The sequence below is a fragment of the Eschscholzia californica genome, unplaced genomic scaffold (genome assembly GCF_041429995.1).
Source record: "Eschscholzia californica isolate CP2 unplaced genomic scaffold, dmEscCali1.0.p SCAF_1, whole genome shotgun sequence".
In the NCBI taxonomy this organism is placed as follows: domain Eukaryota; kingdom Viridiplantae; phylum Streptophyta; class Magnoliopsida; order Ranunculales; family Papaveraceae; genus Eschscholzia; species Eschscholzia californica.
In genome coordinates this window covers 81,042,944-81,063,525 of record NW_028238198.1, presented here as the reverse complement: position 1 = coordinate 81,063,525, position 20,582 = coordinate 81,042,944, and the positions used below count along the sequence as shown (strand labels likewise).

Below are 20,582 nucleotides of genomic sequence, written 5' to 3'. Positions count from 1 at the left end.
AAAAAATACAATGAGATTCTGGCCAGGGAGGCGGAAGCAGACTCCGCCCAGGAAGCACTGCCAACGTCCAGTGGCTTAGGCGATAGTAAGGTCAAAACCTAATTGTACTTTCGAGGATCATATATGTGGTTAATTGTAATCACTAGTAGTTACATATGTTACCGTTTTTCCCTTCAGCTGAATGGGTCATAACCGCCATTCGCTTTTTATGTCTATGTTAATGTTGTCTTGGGTCGTCGTTGTTGTTGTCTTTTGTTATATATCCTTGTAACCTTGTGTGAGTAATAATGTAAAGAGCAATGCTATTAGTATCGCTGCTTTGATCCATCGTAAACGAAAGTTTCTCTCCCACCCGATCTAATCAAATCACAACGGAGAGTAATGTTCACGTATCCAATAATAAAAGAGTTTTTCTTAAATCATGTTACTCTCTTCCGTTCTTTAGTATTACTAGTACCTGGACTGTGCCAGGTGCGAGGGATTCTAACGGTTAGCACAAACACTACATATATAAAACCCTTGAGCCACAATTGTGCAATAAGAATGCTGTGAACACGATTAATCTTCGAAGTTGGGATGAATTCACAAAACATATATATGTATAGCTTTAGAGGATTCTAAATATTAAGAGGGGCAAAGTGTGAGAATAGTCTCACATGGGAGAATTGAGGTATCTAGCAACCAATAATATAAGGTCTAGGTCCTCTCCACTTATTTTCAATTAGTTTTGAGTTGAATGACCACAAACTTAACCCAAAGATCATACGTCAATACTGCAATGAACAATTTATTTAGTAGGGAGAATTATAGGTCTAGATGTTAGAACAGGGCTTCAATTTAGTTTGTTTCAGAATGTTCGGGTAAAACCGACTTGACATTTCAACTTACTGAAATTTGGGGTTGACAGACAAGTCTACGCAATTGGTGAAATTCATCGAAATTACTATTGTGGAATATCGAAATTACTCAATTCTTTTGGACAATAGAATTTGACGGTGTAGAAGAAAACATATAACGCTTGAGAATTTAAGATGAAAATACAAATGTTAGAATCAATGTGGTAGAAGAGAAGATCAGAAAATATATAAAATAACAAAATATACTACAAACTTTTATTGACTTTATTTGGATACCTACGATATCGTACTATTGTAGTCAAGTACATGATAATACTTTCTAAGCTAACAAAGAAGTAACAACACATCATCCAAATATATCGTAGGTTCTATGTATTATTTAAATTTCCAACTATAACAATCAAGATCTTAAGGTTGAGTATCATCCTTCTTTAGATATTGTCTAGCAATCTTTCCATTTCCTCCATTAGGGAAGAAGCCCCCGGGGATATGTTCACTCCCCGATCCGTACACTATCCGTAATATCTCACCCGCTGTTCGCCCATAAGACAATGAGTTGTAATCCGCCGACAAAGCATTGCTAGTTGTTTTGTTTTCGGCCCCATACTTTAATGGTACAATTACACCTTCGTCTTTGAGACCACATCTCCCTAGTTGATCCCTTAGAGAAGAAATACGACTCGTAAATTCGGCCACAGTGTGGTTGTATGGGTGTACTTGTTCTCCTGCTCTCTCGAATAGGTACATCCGTATGACTGCATCTTGGCCCGATTCAACCCCTAATAAACCTCCGACTAGCTGCAAGCAATACATAATAAAAAATTAAACATTTTTTGTATTTTCTTTGGATCGTTGATCCGTCTTTGTAGCTCTAATTTGTAGATTTATATTTCAATTTATTAGAATAAAGTCTGATACTTACCCTCCTAGATTTGTAGCCATTGAGGAATGGATTCATACCCACATAACCAGTTAGTCCCACATAAGGAACTGTATATGCACTTATCATATAATTGATACTGTTTGCATATGGATTAAATGGTGGCTCCAATTTATATCCAAATGCATCATTTATTATTTTCGCAAAATTTTCGACACTGAAATCCATCAATGGCCTTGCAAACCCACCAACGGTTGATTTAATCGCCCTGAAAATAACAGAAAAATTGTCAACAATTCTTAGCTGGAACTGTTACCAAGTTAGTTTCTCTATTTAAATCTAGAGTTGGAGACACAAATACATATTACCTTTTCAGAAAGAAAAAAAAATAGAAAATATTATTTCGGTGGAATAAAATACTATAAAAGACGTTTTTTTTTGTGTACCTATCAGCATCTAGAAAAGATTATATACCTGAGATGACCAACTTCTTCATATGCAAACTCAGTGACAATATCTCGAGTAAGATTGTCAAGATTGGCTTTATTGGCTCCTTTAGGTGGTGGTCCACCCATTACTAATTCCGGTGCCACCTTGTCAAGGCCATAACCTAACGCTCCATACAAGAAATAATCAGCTTCTAAGTGTTCAAGATTCTCAACAAATTGCAAGTTATCAATGTCTCCGGGGTGAATAGGGATTGCCCCGATCGGATGAGTCGGGCCACAAGACGTTCTGGATTGAACAAACAAGATAAGGGTGTCTGAGATTAAGATCAAGAAGAAGGTGAAGAACAAGAAAGAGAAAGGGGAGGATAGAGTAGTCGCCATTACTACTGTTGTATTAAGATTAGTACAAAAGATTGTGTTGTATGCAATGAGGTGGAGTTCTTTATATATAAAGAGCTAGTGAACAAATTAGTCATTAACTTCTCATTTTGGTTGTTGAAATATATTATTTAAATATTATGATATATTAGAATCATTTACTTCAAGTCATTGATTTTTGAGGATCATTCTAGATAGTGTCACAAGAGATGAAAAATATTTTATAAGATAAAAGGGGAGGATGCTTAACACTCTCTTGACATTTTTCTTACTTGGACCATACATGCATCATATATTATGCCTCTTATGTTGCCTCCAATTCTTATCATATAAATGAATTATATGGAGTATAAAATATAGAATAGATTGTTTGATATATTTGATAGTGATTTGTTTCTTTTTTTTTTTTTGTTAAGAGATAGTGATTTGTTTCTAGAATGAAAGAAAAGATCATCTATGAGGTCATGTATAGGCTCCACATAGACTACAAATCTTTTTTTCTGGTTTGAAATGGGAAAAAAATGTGATTGTGCCGTTAATGAGACACACCATATACGTGACTGATCAAGCCATCAAGGAGGTGTAGAACCGATGATCAATAACAATTGAAGATATTTGAAGATATTTAAAGACCTAAAAGACTGAATTTTATGTATTTAGAAGAGAGAGAGGGGTTAGAGAGAGATAGAGAGAGATGAAAAAAATAAGAGGGAGAAGAAGAGATTTGAAGAAAAAAATGTTTGAAGGTCGCCGGAAAATTTGGTCGGTCAACTACTTTCGTCAGAGAAAATGATGATGTGGCCAGAGATGATGTGGAGGAGAGAGGCGATGAGATGGAGGAGAGAGATGAGGTGTTTTTAATTTTTAAATGTATTCCATTTTGACCCCCTAGTTTGTTCTAAAATAGATATAATTTTTCGGGAATTGACCCAAATTTAAAAGCTAGGGGGTCAATTTTGAATTTACAAAACATTTTTATAAGAATGGCAAATATGAAAACAAAAAAAATTAACCACAAAATTTGATTGACGGTGTTAACAATAAGGGATCATATTTGAATTTTCAAAAATTAGGGGGCCATAAAAAAATCTGGTCACAAAGTAAGGGGTCAAAAAAATAATTATAAAAAAGAAAAACTCTCACAAAATTCTTTTCTTTTTTCGCTTTCGGTTTGAAGAAAATATACCAAATTTAGCTTACTTTTTTTTTTATGAAGAAATTTAGCTTACTTGGAAAAGATTTTACATTTATATAACAAATGACATAGGTTTTGGTGTCATGTCATAACTTTGGTTTATAAATCTCATCCGTTAATATCTATAGTTCAATTTTCACCATTGGATTTTTTCCCACTAATTTAACTACCTCTCAACATATAACTCCCCACTTATTCTTAAAATAACTACCTACAATTTTCATCTTAAATTTGTGTTGTTCATGTTAATATTGAGGTAAAAAATAATTTTATTTTGATTTTCAAGAGACGAATTTTGTAGGAATTTGGTCGACACTTCTTTTTGTTGTATGATTGTAGTTTGTCTTCATCTACTAATATGATCGGCAAATTATCCCGTGGCGGAGACACGGGTTATACCCTAGTCCCAAACAAGTGCTCTTGGTACCATCCTAACCACCTATACTTGTTATGAATTTTCATTATAGTTCCAACACAAATTTTGAATAAGTAACTCTTTTGCCATGAAATTTTGGATTTATCCAAAAATTGTCATTTCTAGAGGAATAAGAAGAAAGTTGTTAGTCAACAGTTGGTAGCCCAAGTGGTTCCAAGGTGTTGACATAAACTCTAGAAATCCCTGGAGGTCCTAGGTTCGAATCCCAGAGAAGGTGGAATCTTTGGTTATTTGAATTGGGGTTATTAGGGTGTAAATAATATTGTTGGTTAGGTCATGTCTTGTTGGGCTATAGGCCCGGTTCTGTTAGTATTTGAGTGGCCGGTTATCGAACTTATCACATCTATGATGTATCAAGTGCCAAATGTATACATACGTAGATCGTAGTCCGTAGATCGTAGTCGACTTCCAAAAGAAAAGTCCTTACTAGATTAGGGTGAACTAATAAACACTTTAATGTTGTATTATAGCAGTCAAGTTGTATACGTCATATCGGACCGAAAAAGTTGTATACGTCGTATCGGACCGAAAGGTCAAAGAGTTGAACAAATTTGACTGTTGACCTATATGATATGATTGGTAAGCGTGACAGCCGCCTAGCTTACTCGAGAGAAAGTGACACCAGCAAATAACAACTTCAAAAAAAAAGAAAATCTGGTAGAGGGATGCCAAAATAATAGTCATACCCTCCTTGGCTTCATTAGGTTTGGACCTAAGAAATAAACGTGAACATAATAAATCACTCTGACAGATTTTCCAATTCAATAATACGTAGAAATGAACATACGTAGCCTAAAATGAGACGTGGGAGTTGTTAGTGGCAAAGCCAGACTTTCTCAATACAAGTAGAACTCAAATGATTAAAAGAGATTAACCTTTCGGTAATGTAAATAGAAACGGTAAAGAATCTACACGAGTGTTACTGGATTTTCCGAAGTCTAAGTCACGGCATCGTTTACTAATGGATGGTGAAAGAAAGCTAGTTTTTTTTTTTTTTTCTGTTGAACATGAAAGAAAGCTAGTTACTAAACCAAATTGTACGTCTCTTAACAAAAAAAAAACCAAATTGTACGTGGACTTGTTTTTCCACATCAATGAATGAAATTTAAGAAAGCTGTGTAGTCAGGGCGCCTTTAGCACTTATGGGAGTGCTTTTAAAACTTCTGGTAAAAGTATTAATAGGAATTCTTAAGAGGATTGTGAGAGTTTGATATTTTGGAAGCGCTCGAGTTTGGTGGGTGTATTGGGTGTTTTAGTTTTAGGTCATACGTGGTTATGGGCCTTGGTTAGGGTTGTTATAAATGCATCACAAATAAAAAAATCACTAAGCCCAACCCCAGAAAGTAATAGTCAAGACGAATGGTATGCTGCCCCTTTACTAGCACGACTCATAAATTCTTTGAATTTTTCTGCCATTATTTCTATTGATTAATTGCCATACAACATTTACACATATAGACTTTATTGCTGTCAATATATTTTCAGAACTAGAAGATTAATGAATAAAAACGAAGTGGATCATGGATTCAGGCAGGATTAATGTTTAAGGGAGGCTAAAGTAAAAAAGAAGACAATTTTTTGTGGAGTTCAACGATCTTCTATACTATATATTGCATTTTATTTATTTATTTTTGTTGAGAAATGATATTTTCACTTAGAGAATCGTATTTTTGTTCTTAAGAGAGACACTTTTCATAGTTTTACATCAATATTAACACAAGGAAAGGGTAAATTTAACTACCAATTAGTTCTAAAGAGTTACAGTAAAAACGAGAGGATAAACTCGATTACCAAACATGATCTTAGTATGTTTTTCAATTGTCTCTCACACTAACAGTATCCACCCTAAAATCTTTTTCTTTCTAACTGCTGGTCATCAATTTGGTATTGGTTGTTAACAAAGATTTGGTCCGACCACCTTTACCAAGTCAAATGTTAAAAGCCCTTACACTTACGTATTAAGTTACTATGTAGTATGTTATAACTAAGGCTGGGAATTTCACCCCAGAGCCCGAAACCCGGCCCGGAACGCCCGAGTCCGATGGGAAAAAACCCGCCCGAAGCCCGAGGTGGGTAGCGCCCGCCCGGCCCGCCTCTAAATAATGGGCGGGCTTGGGCATCATGCAAAAATCCCTTACCCGATCTTATCACCCGAGCATTAGGCCCGCTATAACTACCCGACTATAGGCACCACTATTTTAGGGTTTTACTTTATAAAAGTCTTAGTTTTTACCATAGTCATTCTTTTGCCTCCCGTCAGAAATCTCTTCTACCATCTAAGAGAGAGCCGAGAGAGAGAGAGAGGGACAGAGATGAAGAAACAAGGGTCAAGAAATCACGATGAAGAAATGATGGTGGGGTTTTTAGTTTCGTTTTAGATCTTTAAGTGAAAGGTAGTTTTTTTTCAGATCTGTAACGATCTTTTTACCTTGTATATTCTTCTTGTATTTCTTCTTTCTGAAAGGTTAATATCTATATTTTTTCAGATATGTAACTTCTCATTTCATATGATGAAGATGATAATATAACTTTTTTTTTTTGTGTAGTTTAGGATCTGTAACATCTTTCACTCTATCTATCTTTGTAATGTTTGTATAGTTTTCAGTATTTTTCTGTTTGAATCTCTCTCACCCTATATCTATGTATAAAAGTTGATGATCAAGTCAACAGTTGGTAGCCCAAGTGGTTCCAAGGTGTTGACATAAACTCCAGAAAGCCCTGGAGGTCCCAGGTTCGAATCCCAGAGAAGGTGGAATCTTTGGTTATTTGAATTGGGATTATTAGGGTGTAAATAATGTTGTTGGCCTTTAGGGCATGTTCTAGTTGGGCTATAGGCCCGGTCCTGTTAGTGTTTGAGTGGGCGGTTATCGAGCTTATCACATCTATGATGTATCAAGTGCCAAATGTAACGACATACGTAGATCGTAGTCGACTTCCAAAAAAAAAAAAAAAAAAAAAAAAAGTTGATGATCAAGAAAAATGTTAAAGAAAATTTGTGCATTAATTATGATTTTGATCTTTCTTGGTTATGATTTTAGAGATCTTTCATGTTTTATGAATTGAAGCTATAATTTGAAATTATTATGGGTTAGGGTTTTAGAGATCTTTTCTCTGTTTATGATTTTTTGTTAGTGATGGTGCCCGAGCCCGACCCGCCCGAAGCCCGTCAGGGAACTAACGGGCTAGTGCCCATGGCGGGCTTTGTGCAGAGATTTTTTGAATCTACCCGACCCGCGCCCGCCCGTTAAACCATGTAGCCAATTAGTGTGGGTACCCGGAACGCCCGAACCCGAGACAGGGGTACCCACGGGTACCCGAGCCCGGCCCGTTTCCCACCCCTAGTTATAACCTTCTTGGGTGCTTCCACAAAAATAAGTCCTAATAATAAAAACCCCATTCAAATTTCAAACGTGGGAGACAAGCCAATTTCTTCTTCTTTCATACAGTAGTAATTTCATTTCCAAACTCGCTCGCTTTCCTCTCTTCTTTCTCTCTCTCTCTCTCTCTACTACTTTGTAGTAATTACTCATCATCCTTCCGATCAGTCAGATTATACAGTTTTAGGTTTTTTTTTTTGTAAGAGATGACTACTACTATGGAGAGCTTGATTGGTCTTGTTAACAGAATTCAGAGGGCTTGTACTGTTCTTGGTGATTATGGCGGTGATAACGCTTTACCTACTCTCTGGGAATCTCTTCCTTCCGTCGCCGTCGTCGGAGGCCAGGTTTTTCCTCTTCTTCTTCTCTCTCTATACTTTTACTGATCTCTACTTCTTTATAGCTCTAATCCGATTATCTGTTTTAAATTTGGTACTTCAATTTCTTATGTGAAAACAGAGTTCTGGAAAATCTTCTGTTTTGGAGAGCATCGTTGGACGTGATTTTCTTCCAAGAGGATCTGGTTAGGGTTTTCGACTTTTGGTTTTAGTTTGTGTTATTAGTTTTTTTTTTTTTTTTTTTTACTTCGTTAGGTTGATTTTGATTTTTGTGGTGTTTTCAGGAATTGTTACTAGGCGGCCATTAGTTTTACAGCTTCAAAAAACGGAAGAAGGACAACAGGAGTACGCAGAATTTCTTCACTTACCAAAAAAGAGGTTTACCGATTTTGGTATGTTGAGTTTCTTGGGCGATTATTCTTCCTTTTGCTGATTCTGTTTTTGGGTAGTATAATAGTAGTAGCTCTTATCTTGAATTTTATAGTTGACTAGAAGATTTGTTGTTCTTTTATTTTCATTATAAAATGATTTAGTGATATTTTAATGGAGTTGAATTCTATAAGTTCTTAGAGTTTGGATCACTTAAGAAGCTTTACGAAAAGAAAATCGAGTAACTGAAATAAGAAAATATAGTTTTCGATAATAAAAATATACCGAAATCCGAAAACAAATAGTTACCCTCATTTTGTTAATTGGTTTATTTGACTGTTTCCAGTGTTTTGATTACTATATTTTTATTGGATTATTTCATGTGGTTCTTATACAGGCATGGTACGAAATGAAATTCAGGATGAAACTGATAGAATTACTGGGAAATCCAAACAGATTTCACCCATTCCTATTCATCTGAGCATCTACTCTCCCAAAGGTAGGGATTGAACATACAATGCTACTTAACGAAGTTATTAGATATTAAATTATCGCTGGCTTAGTAACTATAATGGGTCAAATTAGAATTGTTTGATATCATTGCTTGTTTATAACGTGGACTAATTCTTACTAGTTTATTGCCTACCCTAAATTGGACAAGTCGTATTCAACTTTCGCTGCTCATTTAAGAAGAAAATAAGTGTTAACTATGACATACCAATGAACATAATTTTCAGTTGATGACTTGTGAATACAATAAATTGATCCTTTTGCAAGATCAATAACATAAAGGAAATGTGCTCTAGGGTGGAATTCAGTTCTTCGGTTATCCTTCACTGGAGTTTGGTAATGTCCACCACAGGATCATCTAATTTTGTGCTACTTTTGGGCTGTCACTAGTACAAGAGATGTCCTCGTTACACAACATTTAGTGAGCAAGCTAGGGCCTTCATATCATATAAACTGGTCACCGAATTCCTTATCCGCTTTTATCAGACTGTGGATGCTGAGTTTTTATATTTTTCTCCTTCGCCTATTTGCCCTTGGAGTTCTTACAGACAAACTATCTATGGACTGTAGACAGGAGTCCTGCACTCCTGCAGCAGTAGCACAGCAGGGCCTTGTCCGGGCTCATCCATGTCGTTTGTGAGGATTGAGACTTCAACAATTTTTCTCTTTCCAAATGTTTTCTTTTTTCCTTTATCAAGTTAACATGCTATCTATTTGTTGTTGACTATCTAATGCCTTTATTTCTTTGCAGTTGTCAATTTAACTTTGATAGACCTGCCTGGTCTAACTAAGGTTGCGATAGGTAATATTTTCTTCTCATGCTATTTTCCTCCAGCACTCCATCTGCAAATAATGAGCTACCAAGTATGGAAACAATTTTAAATGAATGAGGTTGTTCTCTGCAGAGGGACAGCCGCCAAGTATTGTTGAAGACATTGAAAACATGGTTCGCTCTTATGTTGAGAAGGTACGTAGTATTGGTTCCGAACTATTTTACATTATTGGAAAACCAGCACATCCCTTGTAGCATATTTTAGAGTTAAAAATGTACTGTTAGATGGACTATTTGTTCAATATGCTGCTGAATTGTTTTATTTTAACCCACTTTTCGGTGCATGTATTCTGTAGCCTAACAGCATCATACTGGCAATATCTCCTGCAAATCAAGATATAGCGACATCAGATGCAATTAAACTCGCGAGAGAAGTTGACCCCGCAGGTTCGGTGAACATTTGTGGTTTGGGATAAAAACTTTCTTTTATAAATCTCATGTGGCGCAAAATAAGTTTGTGTTTTCGTTTCCTTTATCGAACTTCCATTCAATATTTTCATTCTTCCGTCCAGATAAAATTTATGATCAATCTTGTGTAGGTGAAAGAACATTTGGGGTGTTAACCAAGCTAGATTTGATGGACAAGGGAACAAATGCACTTGATGTAAGTTCCTGTATCTATTCCATGTCAGTAAGAAACATAATGGTATAGCTTAAAATTTGCATAAAGAATTATGCTACAAAGAATCTTGCTGGTATATGTTCCGAATAAGTAATCAGAGCTTCCATGGTGCACAAGAGTTGAAATTTTGGATGTTACTTGAACTTCTCTTTGTTCTTGAAGGTGCTTGAGGGAAGAGCATATCGGCTGCAACATCCTTGGGTTGGAATTGTAAATCGTTCTCAAGCTGATATCAACAGAAATATTGACATGATTGTTGCACGACGTAGGGAGCGGGAATACTTCGAATCAAGTCCTGATTATGGACACTTAGCAAGTAAAATGGGTTCAGAGTATCTTGCTAAACTTCTTTCAAAGGTAAATCTATTGCTACCTTGTCTGCAACTAAAATTTGGGATTGTTTGAGAAATAGTCTTTTAACAAGTGTATATTGTTCCAGCACTTGGAGGCTGTGATTAGGTCACGTATACCTAGCATCACATCCTTGATAAATAACACAATTGATGAACTTGAAAGGGAGATGGATCATCTTGGTAGACCAGTTGCAGTTGATGCAGGGGTAAGGGAATTTTCATTACGTATATTCATTTGTCGAACTAGTTAAATTTACTTCATAACCTCATTGTTTTCTGAAATCTCCAGGCTCAGTTGTACACCATTCTGGAGGTCTGCCGTGCATTTGATCGGATTTTTAAGGAGCACCTAGATGGAGGGTAAAGTCTTCTAGTGAATGTTTTTTTATTTCTCCATCTTTGTTGATCTAGAAAGTCCCTTCGAAGTCCGAAGTTCTCTCTCAACTGCAACTGACAGCAAAACTGTGAAGTCGTTACTATTGGGTCTGTATGTCATTTATGAAACGCTGAGAGCAGCAGTAAAAAGTCCTTAGATGGTCTATTGTTTGAATCCAATATACTTCGTACTATTCTTTGTTCATCTTTTCCATGCTAGTAGTTTTTCTAGACCTTTCCAGATTGAAGTGTTCTGGGTTCTCACATATCTCTTTAATTCTTACCACAGACGATCTGGTGGTGATCGTATATATGGGGTTTTTGATAATCAGCTTCCCGCTGCTTTGAAGAAGCTCCCATTTGATCGACATCTCTCATTACAAAATGTAAGAAAAGTGGTTTCTGAGGCAGATGGTTATCAACCTCATCTCATTGCTCCTGAGCAAGGTTACAGGCGTCTCATAGAAGGAGCTCTTAATTACTTCAGAGGACCAGCGGAAGCTTCAGTTGATGCTGTTAGTACTCTGATGACGTCTATTTCTTTTTTCCTTATTCCCGTAGACAGGCATTAGAAGTTACACATCAATTGTTTCTTCTCTAGGTTGAATTCATTTTTTGCTTGGCAAATCATGTACATTTGGTTAGGTCACGTTGAAAAAGATGATTCTTGCATGCAACACAGAAAAACCAAAAATATTATTACAAAATGTCTGTCTTTGATGTTACACTTGAACTTAAATGATCATTTTCTAATCAACAGGTACACTTCGTGCTGAAGGAGCTTGTGAGGAAATCCATTGGAGAGACCGAGGTAAAGAAAATTAAAAGTTTTACTGGCTGCTGGTGACTAAAAGTAAATGATACTAATCGCTTTTATATGGAGCAGGAATTGAGGCGTTTTCCAACCCTTCAATCTGAACTAGCAGCTGCTTCGAATGAAGCCTTGGAAAGGTTTCGTGAAGACAGTCGCAAGACAACTTTACGGCTAGTGGATATGGAATCCTCCTATCTGACAGTAGATTTCTTCAGGAAACTCCCTCAAGAAGTGGAAAAAGGAGGAAATCCAGCTGCTTCCACAGTTGATCGATACACAGAAGGTCATTTCAGGAGGATTGGATCAAATGTTTCCTCGTATGTAGGCATGGTTTCTGAGACTCTCAGGAACAACATACCAAAATCAGTGGTATATTGTCAAGTTAGGGAGGCGAAGCTGTCTTTACTCCACTACTTCTATACCCGAGTGGGTAAAATGGAGGTAATATCTCTTGCAATATTTGTGTTCTCTTGAAGTAGTAACACTTGCATGATACCTAGACCAGAGTAGATTCTAGATTAATCTAGAACGTTACACCATTTATATGTTATCACTATTCCTGTAAATTATAACATTTGGTTGGTTAGAACTTGGAGAAAACTTGAGAATAGCCGTAGTAGTTGCATGAATAGAATTCTATCTACTACACAATCAAAATCAAGCATACCTTGAGATCATATGGATTGCGACTAACTCGGGGATCAGGGGAGCCTGATCTTATGCCTTAACTCGCGAGTGAGTTGTTATGTAAGAAACTTTGGAATTCCAAAGTTCATATTGAATCAAATTATTGGAGTAGTTTGTGTGTGTATAAATATGAGTTAGTAGAAGCTCGTCGAGTTGCTCGGCTCAGATGGGTGGTGCCCCGACCCCAGACCCGCCCCTAACTGCTTAGTTCAAACCTCCCTGGAGTCCCTGAGCAATCAATATCGGACCTCCTATTTAAAGAATCAAGTTCGTAAGCTAGGGTTTCTCACGTCAAGTATGGACTGTTGGACCAAGATACCTAATTCACTTAGTATGTTTTGTAATTTGGTTTTCGCGATCTGATAAACAGGGAAAACAGCTTGCACAATTATTGGATGAAGATCCTGCCTTGATGGAGCAAAGACTGCAGTGTGCTAAGAGGCTGGAATTATACAAATCGGCTAGGAACGAGATAGACTCTGTTTCCTGGGCAAGATGAGATTATTCTACATTTGTTAGAAGATTGGATCATGTTACAATTTGCCACCAGCTTACTAAATTTGTTGTGAAAATAACCACTGGTGGTATACACGATTTTTTGTATGTCTTGATCTCAGTATCGAGAACTTTTACTATACGTAGATGTACATTTGTCTTACTATATGTAGATATACATTTATCCGCTTAGTTTCATACACTCGTTCGTAAATTTCAGATACAACTTTAGTCGAGCTGGGTCTCTGCCTAAATACAAGATTATTTGATCTCTTGAGCTTACCTTGTTGAAATACTTCCAATATAATGGATAAATATTTGATTTGATATGTTATCTGTTGGAAGATATATATATCTGGCTCAGTTAAAATTACTATTTTACCGTTGAATAAGTTCAGATGAATCAGTTGAGTCTGAAATCATAAGCAAAAAGATATCTATGAGCAGCTATTGTATTAGGGTATATGAAGAGGTGTTACTTTTATTACTTTGTTTTTGTGAAAATTGGATTCAAAATCTATGAACAATATCCTTGGTGATGGAAATGTTATGTGAGAGTGGTTTTAAAACAAGAAGGGTAGAACAGAGAAGACACTGAGAAAGGGTCATGAGATATGTCAGTGACAAGCCTTCCCTATCACTACATGCCTTCAACACAGCTTTTGGCTCTATCTCGCGTATGCCGACTGCTCTACTCTGATACACGCTTAGGCTAGTTAGGCTTCTATGGCAAACTTGTAGTTTAGTATATGAGAATATCGAAAAAAATGATCATGGTCGGTGCTTGCCCTTCCCCAACACAAATAAACTCTTTAATGTCACTGTATCGACATTGTCCTAAACTGAGAACATAATTCTGATTTAACGCCCATCTCTGCTTCAACATAAAAGATGGAACAGGCTTTCCTTGGCATGAGCCTGCTGCCTTACACCATCCAGGCTACCTTCTCCACCTGACCAATCTACGCGCCAAACTCACCTAAAGGCCTAGCCAATATGTCTGAACAATGTGCTATATTATAACTCAGGTCTGGGACGTCTTTCTAAGAAACGCGGGACTAAGTTTCTTGCACATGAAAGTTCTGTTTCACATCAGTTTCTTACCATGTATGATGTATATTCACCATGGTTTCGTTATCCTGATAAAACTTACAGAATGGTTTATGTATATAAACTACTAGACAATTACTGATCTAGAAGCATAGATTTCACGATAAATAACAATGCTAAACTCAGATATATCTTGAAGACATACAAGTATAGAAGCGGAACATACTTCAGCTTAATCTTAAATGATAATAACGAAGAAAAGATAATGTTTTTAGGTATATATATCCCAGAGGGACACATAAAATATGGTTTTACAAACATAACGTCTAAGTGGTTTAACCTCCCTGAAATGTTTAAATTCTTATTCAGAGAGAAACTTCATTTATTTGAATTGTTCTGTTATTACCTATATGCAGGAGTTAAAATCTGCAACAGATGATCTAATGGGACTATTTTTGTAAATGATGATTACCGTTTTTCAAGCAGCGATTGCCGATTTTGCTGCTTTGCCTTGAAGTTCTTCCAAGGCAGCCCACAATTTCGGGTCCTCGAAATCCTTGATAACCAAAGAAGCTCCAGCTTCTATCAGTAAATGTTCAGGATTTCCGGTAGTTAAAGCCACAACTGGCATCCCAGCTGCTACCCCAGCTTTTGTCCCTGATACAGAATCCTAACGAAAGAAATGGAACTATCAGAGGTTAAAGATACCCGATAAAAGTCGCAGTTTTTCATAAATCAGAATGAATTTTCACGAACTAGGATAAATTCAAAATATGGGCTTTACTCAGGTGTAAGATATCTATGTCGAAAATCTGTTTCCAAATTGTAATTCAACTTACGTGTCATACCGAACCTAAAATCCTTAAGAAGTGAATTTTCTAGGTTACCTCGAAAACAAGAGTATGCTCAGGAGAAGCCTTGAGGACTTCAAGACCCTTCAAATAAGGATCTGGGTAAGGTTTTGCTCGCTCACATTCATCGCCAATGATGACACTCTCGAAGAAGTCGGATAAACCTAGGCTTGATACCATGAGCTCAGCATTTGGTCGTGGAGCATTAGTCACTGCTGCTCGCTTCAACCCATGACCTTCAATCCATTTACGCAACTTTTCTAGACCTTTTACAGGCGTCAATTTGTCTGCAGCCAATCTAGGTATAGGAAAGAAGGTACACCTCATTGATGGAGAAATAAAAGAAGGAAGATAAATATGCAAGTTAAGGAGATCGATGCTGAATGTCTTACTTGCGAAACATTGCTTCTTTATCGTCCATGAATTTTAATGCTTTCTGATGTTCCCAGTCAGGCAAGAGTACCCCACAAATATCCTCATTATGCTTCCCACTGATGTTTTCTATGAAAAATTCTTCGTCGATTGGGACACCACCATTAAAACCTATCTGCGAAATATACCTGTAATCAATTCATCTTACAAGATACAATATAAAGAAATTCTTTGTAGGCATTAGAGAGAATAAATACCTCTTGAAGCATCACTTGGAAAGCTAGCAAATGGATAGGATCAGAATTACACAATGTCCCATCGATATCGAATAATACCGCTTCAAGAGGGGCAAGTTTTGAAATAGAACGTCTGTTGCTTTCATTAAATGAAGAGAACAAGTTAATACCCAACACAAAAATGTCTATGATGCTGCTAATTTACGACATATGTGTTATATCACTCACATAATCGTAATCGTAAACATTATACACGAAATGTAAATGTTTGTAAAGTTATTTTACAATCCAGGAGATCAAGAAAACTTGCCTAATTTCACATCATATTAATTCAAATCAGGCTAGACAAAACTGTTATTAGCACCTCATTTTTCGTACTTTATACGATTTTGGAGATCCAATTCTATGCACTAGTTTTCATTCATTTGGGGACTCAAGAAACAAAGTTTGGGTTTATTTTTTCTTCCATAAGCAAGGCTTCTTGAATTGGATCAAAGACCAAATAACCATTAATAGAAGATATATATAAGGACTCCAAGAAGTATAAGAAGCTCTTTGAGCCAAAACAAATAAATTACAGCCAATAAAGCAGATAATAATTTTTTATAATGAAAGATCAGCTTCTTCCTAAAATTGCAGAATTAAACCTAGATAACACAGAGAAGAACTAAACAATTGTCTGAATCTAGATCCATCCAACATTCTAAATCTAAATTAAATAACAACCCATTACTGATTTTAAGCAAAACAAGTCATACCCAAACTACAATTCAATCTAAATAACTAAACAGATCAATCAAATACCTCTCTCCAGATATGGGATTTGATGAAATAGTCATATTTGAGATATGAGATTAATCTGCAGAAATTATGATTTTTTGTTGTGAGATGGGAAGATAAAAAAGGAGGAAAAAGGTGATGGTGGTTTTTAGATCAAAATGAAGGCAATGAGAAAATAAAGAGGAAGGGGATTTGTTGGGGATCAAAAGATGACACTGTAGTATTATTCCAAAAGATATTCGCACTTGGGTTGCTAGAAGGTTGGAATCAAATTTTTGTGGAATCTGTTAGATTTTTGGCAATCAAATCTTTACACGTTTGAGTGGGGGAAATACATGTGTCTCTACTTGTTTGCATGTGTGTGCATATGTAGGCCAATATATTATTGAGTCTACGGGTTTTAGCAGAGCCGTGTTTGAAGGGGGGGGGGGGGGGGGGGGAAAGGCAGGGCGTCCCCCCTGGACCCCCACCTCAAAAGGGCCCACTTTCTATTAAAGAGCCAGAGTAGTTATATAACTTACAATACCACCTTAATCATCTAATTACCAGTAGCTCTGTGGGAAGGGTGATGTTCCTCCATGTTTTTGACGCGGGTTCAAATCCTGATGGCTACATTTTGATTTTCTTTTGGATGAGAATATAACTGCTAAGTCAATCTCTATTTTTTGCTCCACTACACTTTGTCTTAACCATTCTTATATTAGGTGTATTTCATTAATTTTTTAACTGTTTTTTAAAAAATAGAAAGTTAAATGTTTTTTCCACAAAAAAATAATAATACATAAATACACATGTGAATCACTGATGATTTTCATCATCTTACATTTTGTTCGATTTTGTGAACGTAATTTATTTATGTACGAACGACCCGCAATTAAATTTTGCCCTGGGCCCTCAAATTCTCAGCCACGGCTCTGGGTTTTAGGCCCAAAATAAAATTAAAAAAAGTTTAAGGTCTAATCTTCTCAGAAAAGAAGATTTTAGTCATTTTCTCTTTTAGAAGAAACATTGTTGATACATAATGTGTGATGTATCATGTGTTATGTATCAAACATATAAAAAATAAAGTATGGAGCTTTAACAAAAATTACGTGTTATTTATGAAACAAAATAAGAATCACTAAACACAAAAACACTTTAACTTTGACATCTAGACATACTTTAACTATACTAAATGTGTTCTGTTGTAAAAATATATGTAATTGATATTAAATAACGTGTATATTGAGAAACAGATAATAAGTTTGAAATCAATCGAAAAAAATTTGAGAAAAAAAGAGAGAGAATTTTGAGGATTGGTTTTCGAAAGTGGGGTTTTTCTTATATAAATGGTTAGAAATGATAAAGATATGTTTTTTCTATAGCGATAGATCAATTTGGACTAAATATCCATTATAATTATTATTTTGGCTTAAAACACTATATTAATATTAGGGTGAACTAAATATGTGTTTAGGTATAGATTTTTGGACTAGAACCCCAAAAATTATATATTAATGTGGTATAGGCAAAAAAAAAGTGGTATAGAGCTGTAGGCAGAAAAATAATGTTGGATAGGAAATGCCTATTTTACTAACCCCAAGTTCAATAAATCATCAAAGATGTAATAAACACGATAACTATCTAATTCAAACTCCTACAAGAAAGGGTTTATAACCCAACTAAACTATGGCCTAAAATTCAACAACATTATTTGTACCTTAGTAACCCAAGTTGAATAAACCATGAAATCCACTTCTTCTTAGAACTAGGGGTGTACTCGAGTCGAGTCGAGGCGAGTAGTAAGATGTTCAAGCTCGGTTCGTGTATTTGACTGTCGAGTTCGAGCTCGAGCTCGTTCGAGTAATTGTCCACTTGTTCAAGCTCGGTTCGTATAAGTTTGAAAGAGCTCGAGCTCGAACTCGAACTCGAGCTCGCATTGTTTTAAGCTCGTTTATCAAAATACTTCAAATTAAAACTTTCTAAATCATCAAAATACTACAATGATCATTTGTCACATACAATAATAATGATCAATGATTCATATTTCGATAATTTTTTAATGGTTGATATTTCATGTACAAGTTTCAACACTATACGTAATTATGTACTATACTATTACAAGAGTATGTTAAACGAGTTGTTCACTAGTAGCTCGTGATACACTAAAGAATGTTCAAGCTCGGCTCGTTTATGTAAACGAGCTTGATTTTGAGCTCGTGTTAAGCTCGAGCTCGTTAATATTCGAGTCGAGCACGAGCAATAGTCGAGCCGAGCTCGAGCAGCTCGTTAAGAGCTCGGCTCGTGTACACCCCTACTTAGAACTGAACCTGGGACTTCTAGGGTTTGGAGTTTTTCATCTTCCTTGTCATTCCGAATTCTTTTAACTTATCAATTGCATGTCTTCCTTATTATGTTTTTTGTTGGTTTACAAGTTCAATATATATTTAGAATCCGATAGCCGGTTCTACCACATGACAATTTCCATGTTTGTTTAATAAAATTGCTAAAGAAAACTCTTGTAACCATGTTTGGCCATTTTGGGTTTACTATTGTTAACTGATTTGAGACAATACTTAGTTTGGTTAAAAAAAATATTGTTGTTCTTTTTTGGTAGAGCATGAGCGACTTTATTTGGGGTTCTCGGAATATGTCGAGATGTAAGTGCTTCAATTTTTGTAGCTTTTCTTTTTTATCTCAGTAATCAGGTTCTTTATTTTCAAGGATCAAATCCCCCTGTCGTACAAGTTTAGATCACATTGATCGCATCACTTTCCAACTCTATTTCCTTTATCTCTCAACAAAAAAAAACTCTATTTCCTTTATGTTCAGCTGAATCGCTAGCTTTATACCCACTAGAACTGCTTGAGCTTCTGTTTCTATAGGATAATTAGTATCAAACCACATCGCTTTTGCTGCTATAAACTCACCATTTTCATCTCTAATAACAGCAACTGCAACCCTTTAGATTCTTTGTGTGCCCCATCGACGTTTGGTTTCAATCACCACTCAGTTTTCAAGTTGAGGCAGAGAAAACAATTGTTGAAACACTCCAACATTGGATCAATCATAAAATAGAAGATGAAGGTGTTCAGTTGAGTTCTACCTATTGTGGTACATTTAGAAAACAAGGAACAAGAAAGTGTTTGAAAACAAAGTTCCAGAGAGCATCAAGGTGATTAAAGACGCCATTAAGATGTGGTCAGATTTTCAAAGGAGAGGAAAAACAGAAATCCCTCCTAATATAGAGAACGAAATCAAAGATGAGTCGAGCAAGACTTGGAAACAACCACAATGTGATAAACCATCTTTGGCTATTTACTATTGTTGACTGATTTGGGACATTACTTAGAGGGTGTTTGATTTTTTAGCACTTATAAGTGCTACCACTTACTAACTGCTAATCACTTAGTAAGTGATATCACTTGTAAGTGATATGGCGTTTGTTTTCCATCACTTCTAAGTGCTTGATTTTTATTTTTATATTAATTCTAAATGTCATAAAAATGAGAAATTGTCTATTTTGACCTTAAAGTATTTACACATTAGCATTTCATACTAAATCATTATGCTCACGAGTTTGGATACAAGAGAATTACGATTTATGAATACTGTGTGTTGAAAATATTAACCCCAAATAATTAAAAATTATGAAGGAGAAATAACTTATGTTGCATGATGGAGTTTGGGTGGTTCCGTGATTGATGAAGGAAGAGATGTGCAAAAAATTTAGGAGAAAAGCTTAGGTGAAGGATAAGTGAAGAAGGAAAAGAGTCATCGTTAAAGTCGTAAAAGATTTTTTACTTATTAATTGTATAAGATTTTCTTTTTAGTTATAATTATATTGGTAATTATTATATTCGGAGAGGGTAAAAATGTCTTTCTTATCACTTAGAAAGTAAGTGCAAAAAAGTAAGCTCCAACTTGGAGCTTATTTTTTTGCACTTACTTTGGTCCCACTTACAAGTGATATTCACTTATTAAGTGAAAAAACAAACGGCCTAAAATTGCCGTCCCGCACTTATTAAGTGAAAGTCACTTAATAAGTGCAAAATCAAACACCGTCTTAGTTTTGGTTTTAAAAAATGGTTGTTATTATTTGTCATTATAGCCCCCAAAACCATTATCTATAGATATTATACCATTGGTAGTTCATTTATAAAATTGTGCACCAAGACAACTAAAATCTTAGCTTTGTCAATGAATCTAAACTACATTAAGTATATATCAACATAAAATTAATCTCATGATTGAAAATATTATTAATACGGATAATCCGACTAAATAGAATTCATTGATTACAGTAACAATATCAACACTACCTAGTAGAGGAACCAATAAAACAGT

The 20,582-nt window shown here is 35.7% G+C and overlaps 3 protein-coding genes across 4 annotated transcripts; 1 reads left to right on the top strand and 2 right to left on the bottom strand.

The window, feature by feature from the left end:
- Positions 1–1,098: 1,098 nt before the first annotated feature.
- On the bottom strand, positions 1,099–2,756 carry LOC147569799 (ferritin-like catalase Nec2). The gene is made up of 3 exons (XM_086656328.1): positions 2,212–2,756; positions 1,780–2,005; positions 1,099–1,655 (listed from the first exon to the last, which is right to left on the bottom strand). Exons 1-3 carry the CDS (start codon positions 2,565–2,567, stop codon positions 1,266–1,268), a joined length of 972 nt encoding a protein of 323 aa, XP_086512454.1. The 5' UTR covers positions 2,568–2,756; the 3' UTR covers positions 1,099–1,265.
- Positions 2,757–7,536: 4,780 nt separating this feature from the next.
- Positions 7,537–13,238, top strand: LOC147569798 (phragmoplastin DRP1E-like). Its single transcript, XM_086656312.1, has 15 exons — positions 7,537–7,919; positions 8,032–8,095; positions 8,195–8,302; positions 8,677–8,778; positions 9,541–9,591; positions 9,695–9,756; positions 9,918–10,008; positions 10,161–10,225; positions 10,406–10,600; positions 10,683–10,802; positions 10,886–10,956; positions 11,261–11,486; positions 11,732–11,782; positions 11,858–12,226; positions 12,843–13,238. The coding sequence occupies exons 1-15, from the start codon at positions 7,779–7,781 to the stop codon at positions 12,969–12,971; spliced, it is 1,845 nt and encodes a 614-aa protein (XP_086512438.1). The 5' UTR covers positions 7,537–7,778; the 3' UTR covers positions 12,972–13,238.
- A 989-nt stretch (positions 13,239–14,227) lies between these two features.
- LOC147569797 (haloacid dehalogenase-like hydrolase domain-containing protein Sgpp) lies at positions 14,228–16,609 on the bottom strand. 2 transcript variants are annotated; one of them, XM_086656314.1, is made up of 5 exons: positions 16,281–16,609; positions 15,498–15,609; positions 15,261–15,415; positions 14,905–15,166; positions 14,228–14,687 (listed from the first exon to the last, which is right to left on the bottom strand). In XM_086656314.1, exons 1-5 carry the CDS (start codon positions 16,313–16,315, stop codon positions 14,496–14,498), a joined length of 756 nt encoding a protein of 251 aa, XP_086512440.1. In that variant the 5' UTR covers positions 16,316–16,609; the 3' UTR covers positions 14,228–14,495. The 2 variants fall into 2 exon arrangements, with proteins under 2 accessions (XP_086512440.1, XP_086512439.1); XM_086656313.1 differs by having other exon boundaries at positions 15,498–15,615; positions 16,281–16,525.
- Positions 16,610–20,582: the final 3,973 nt, after the last annotated feature.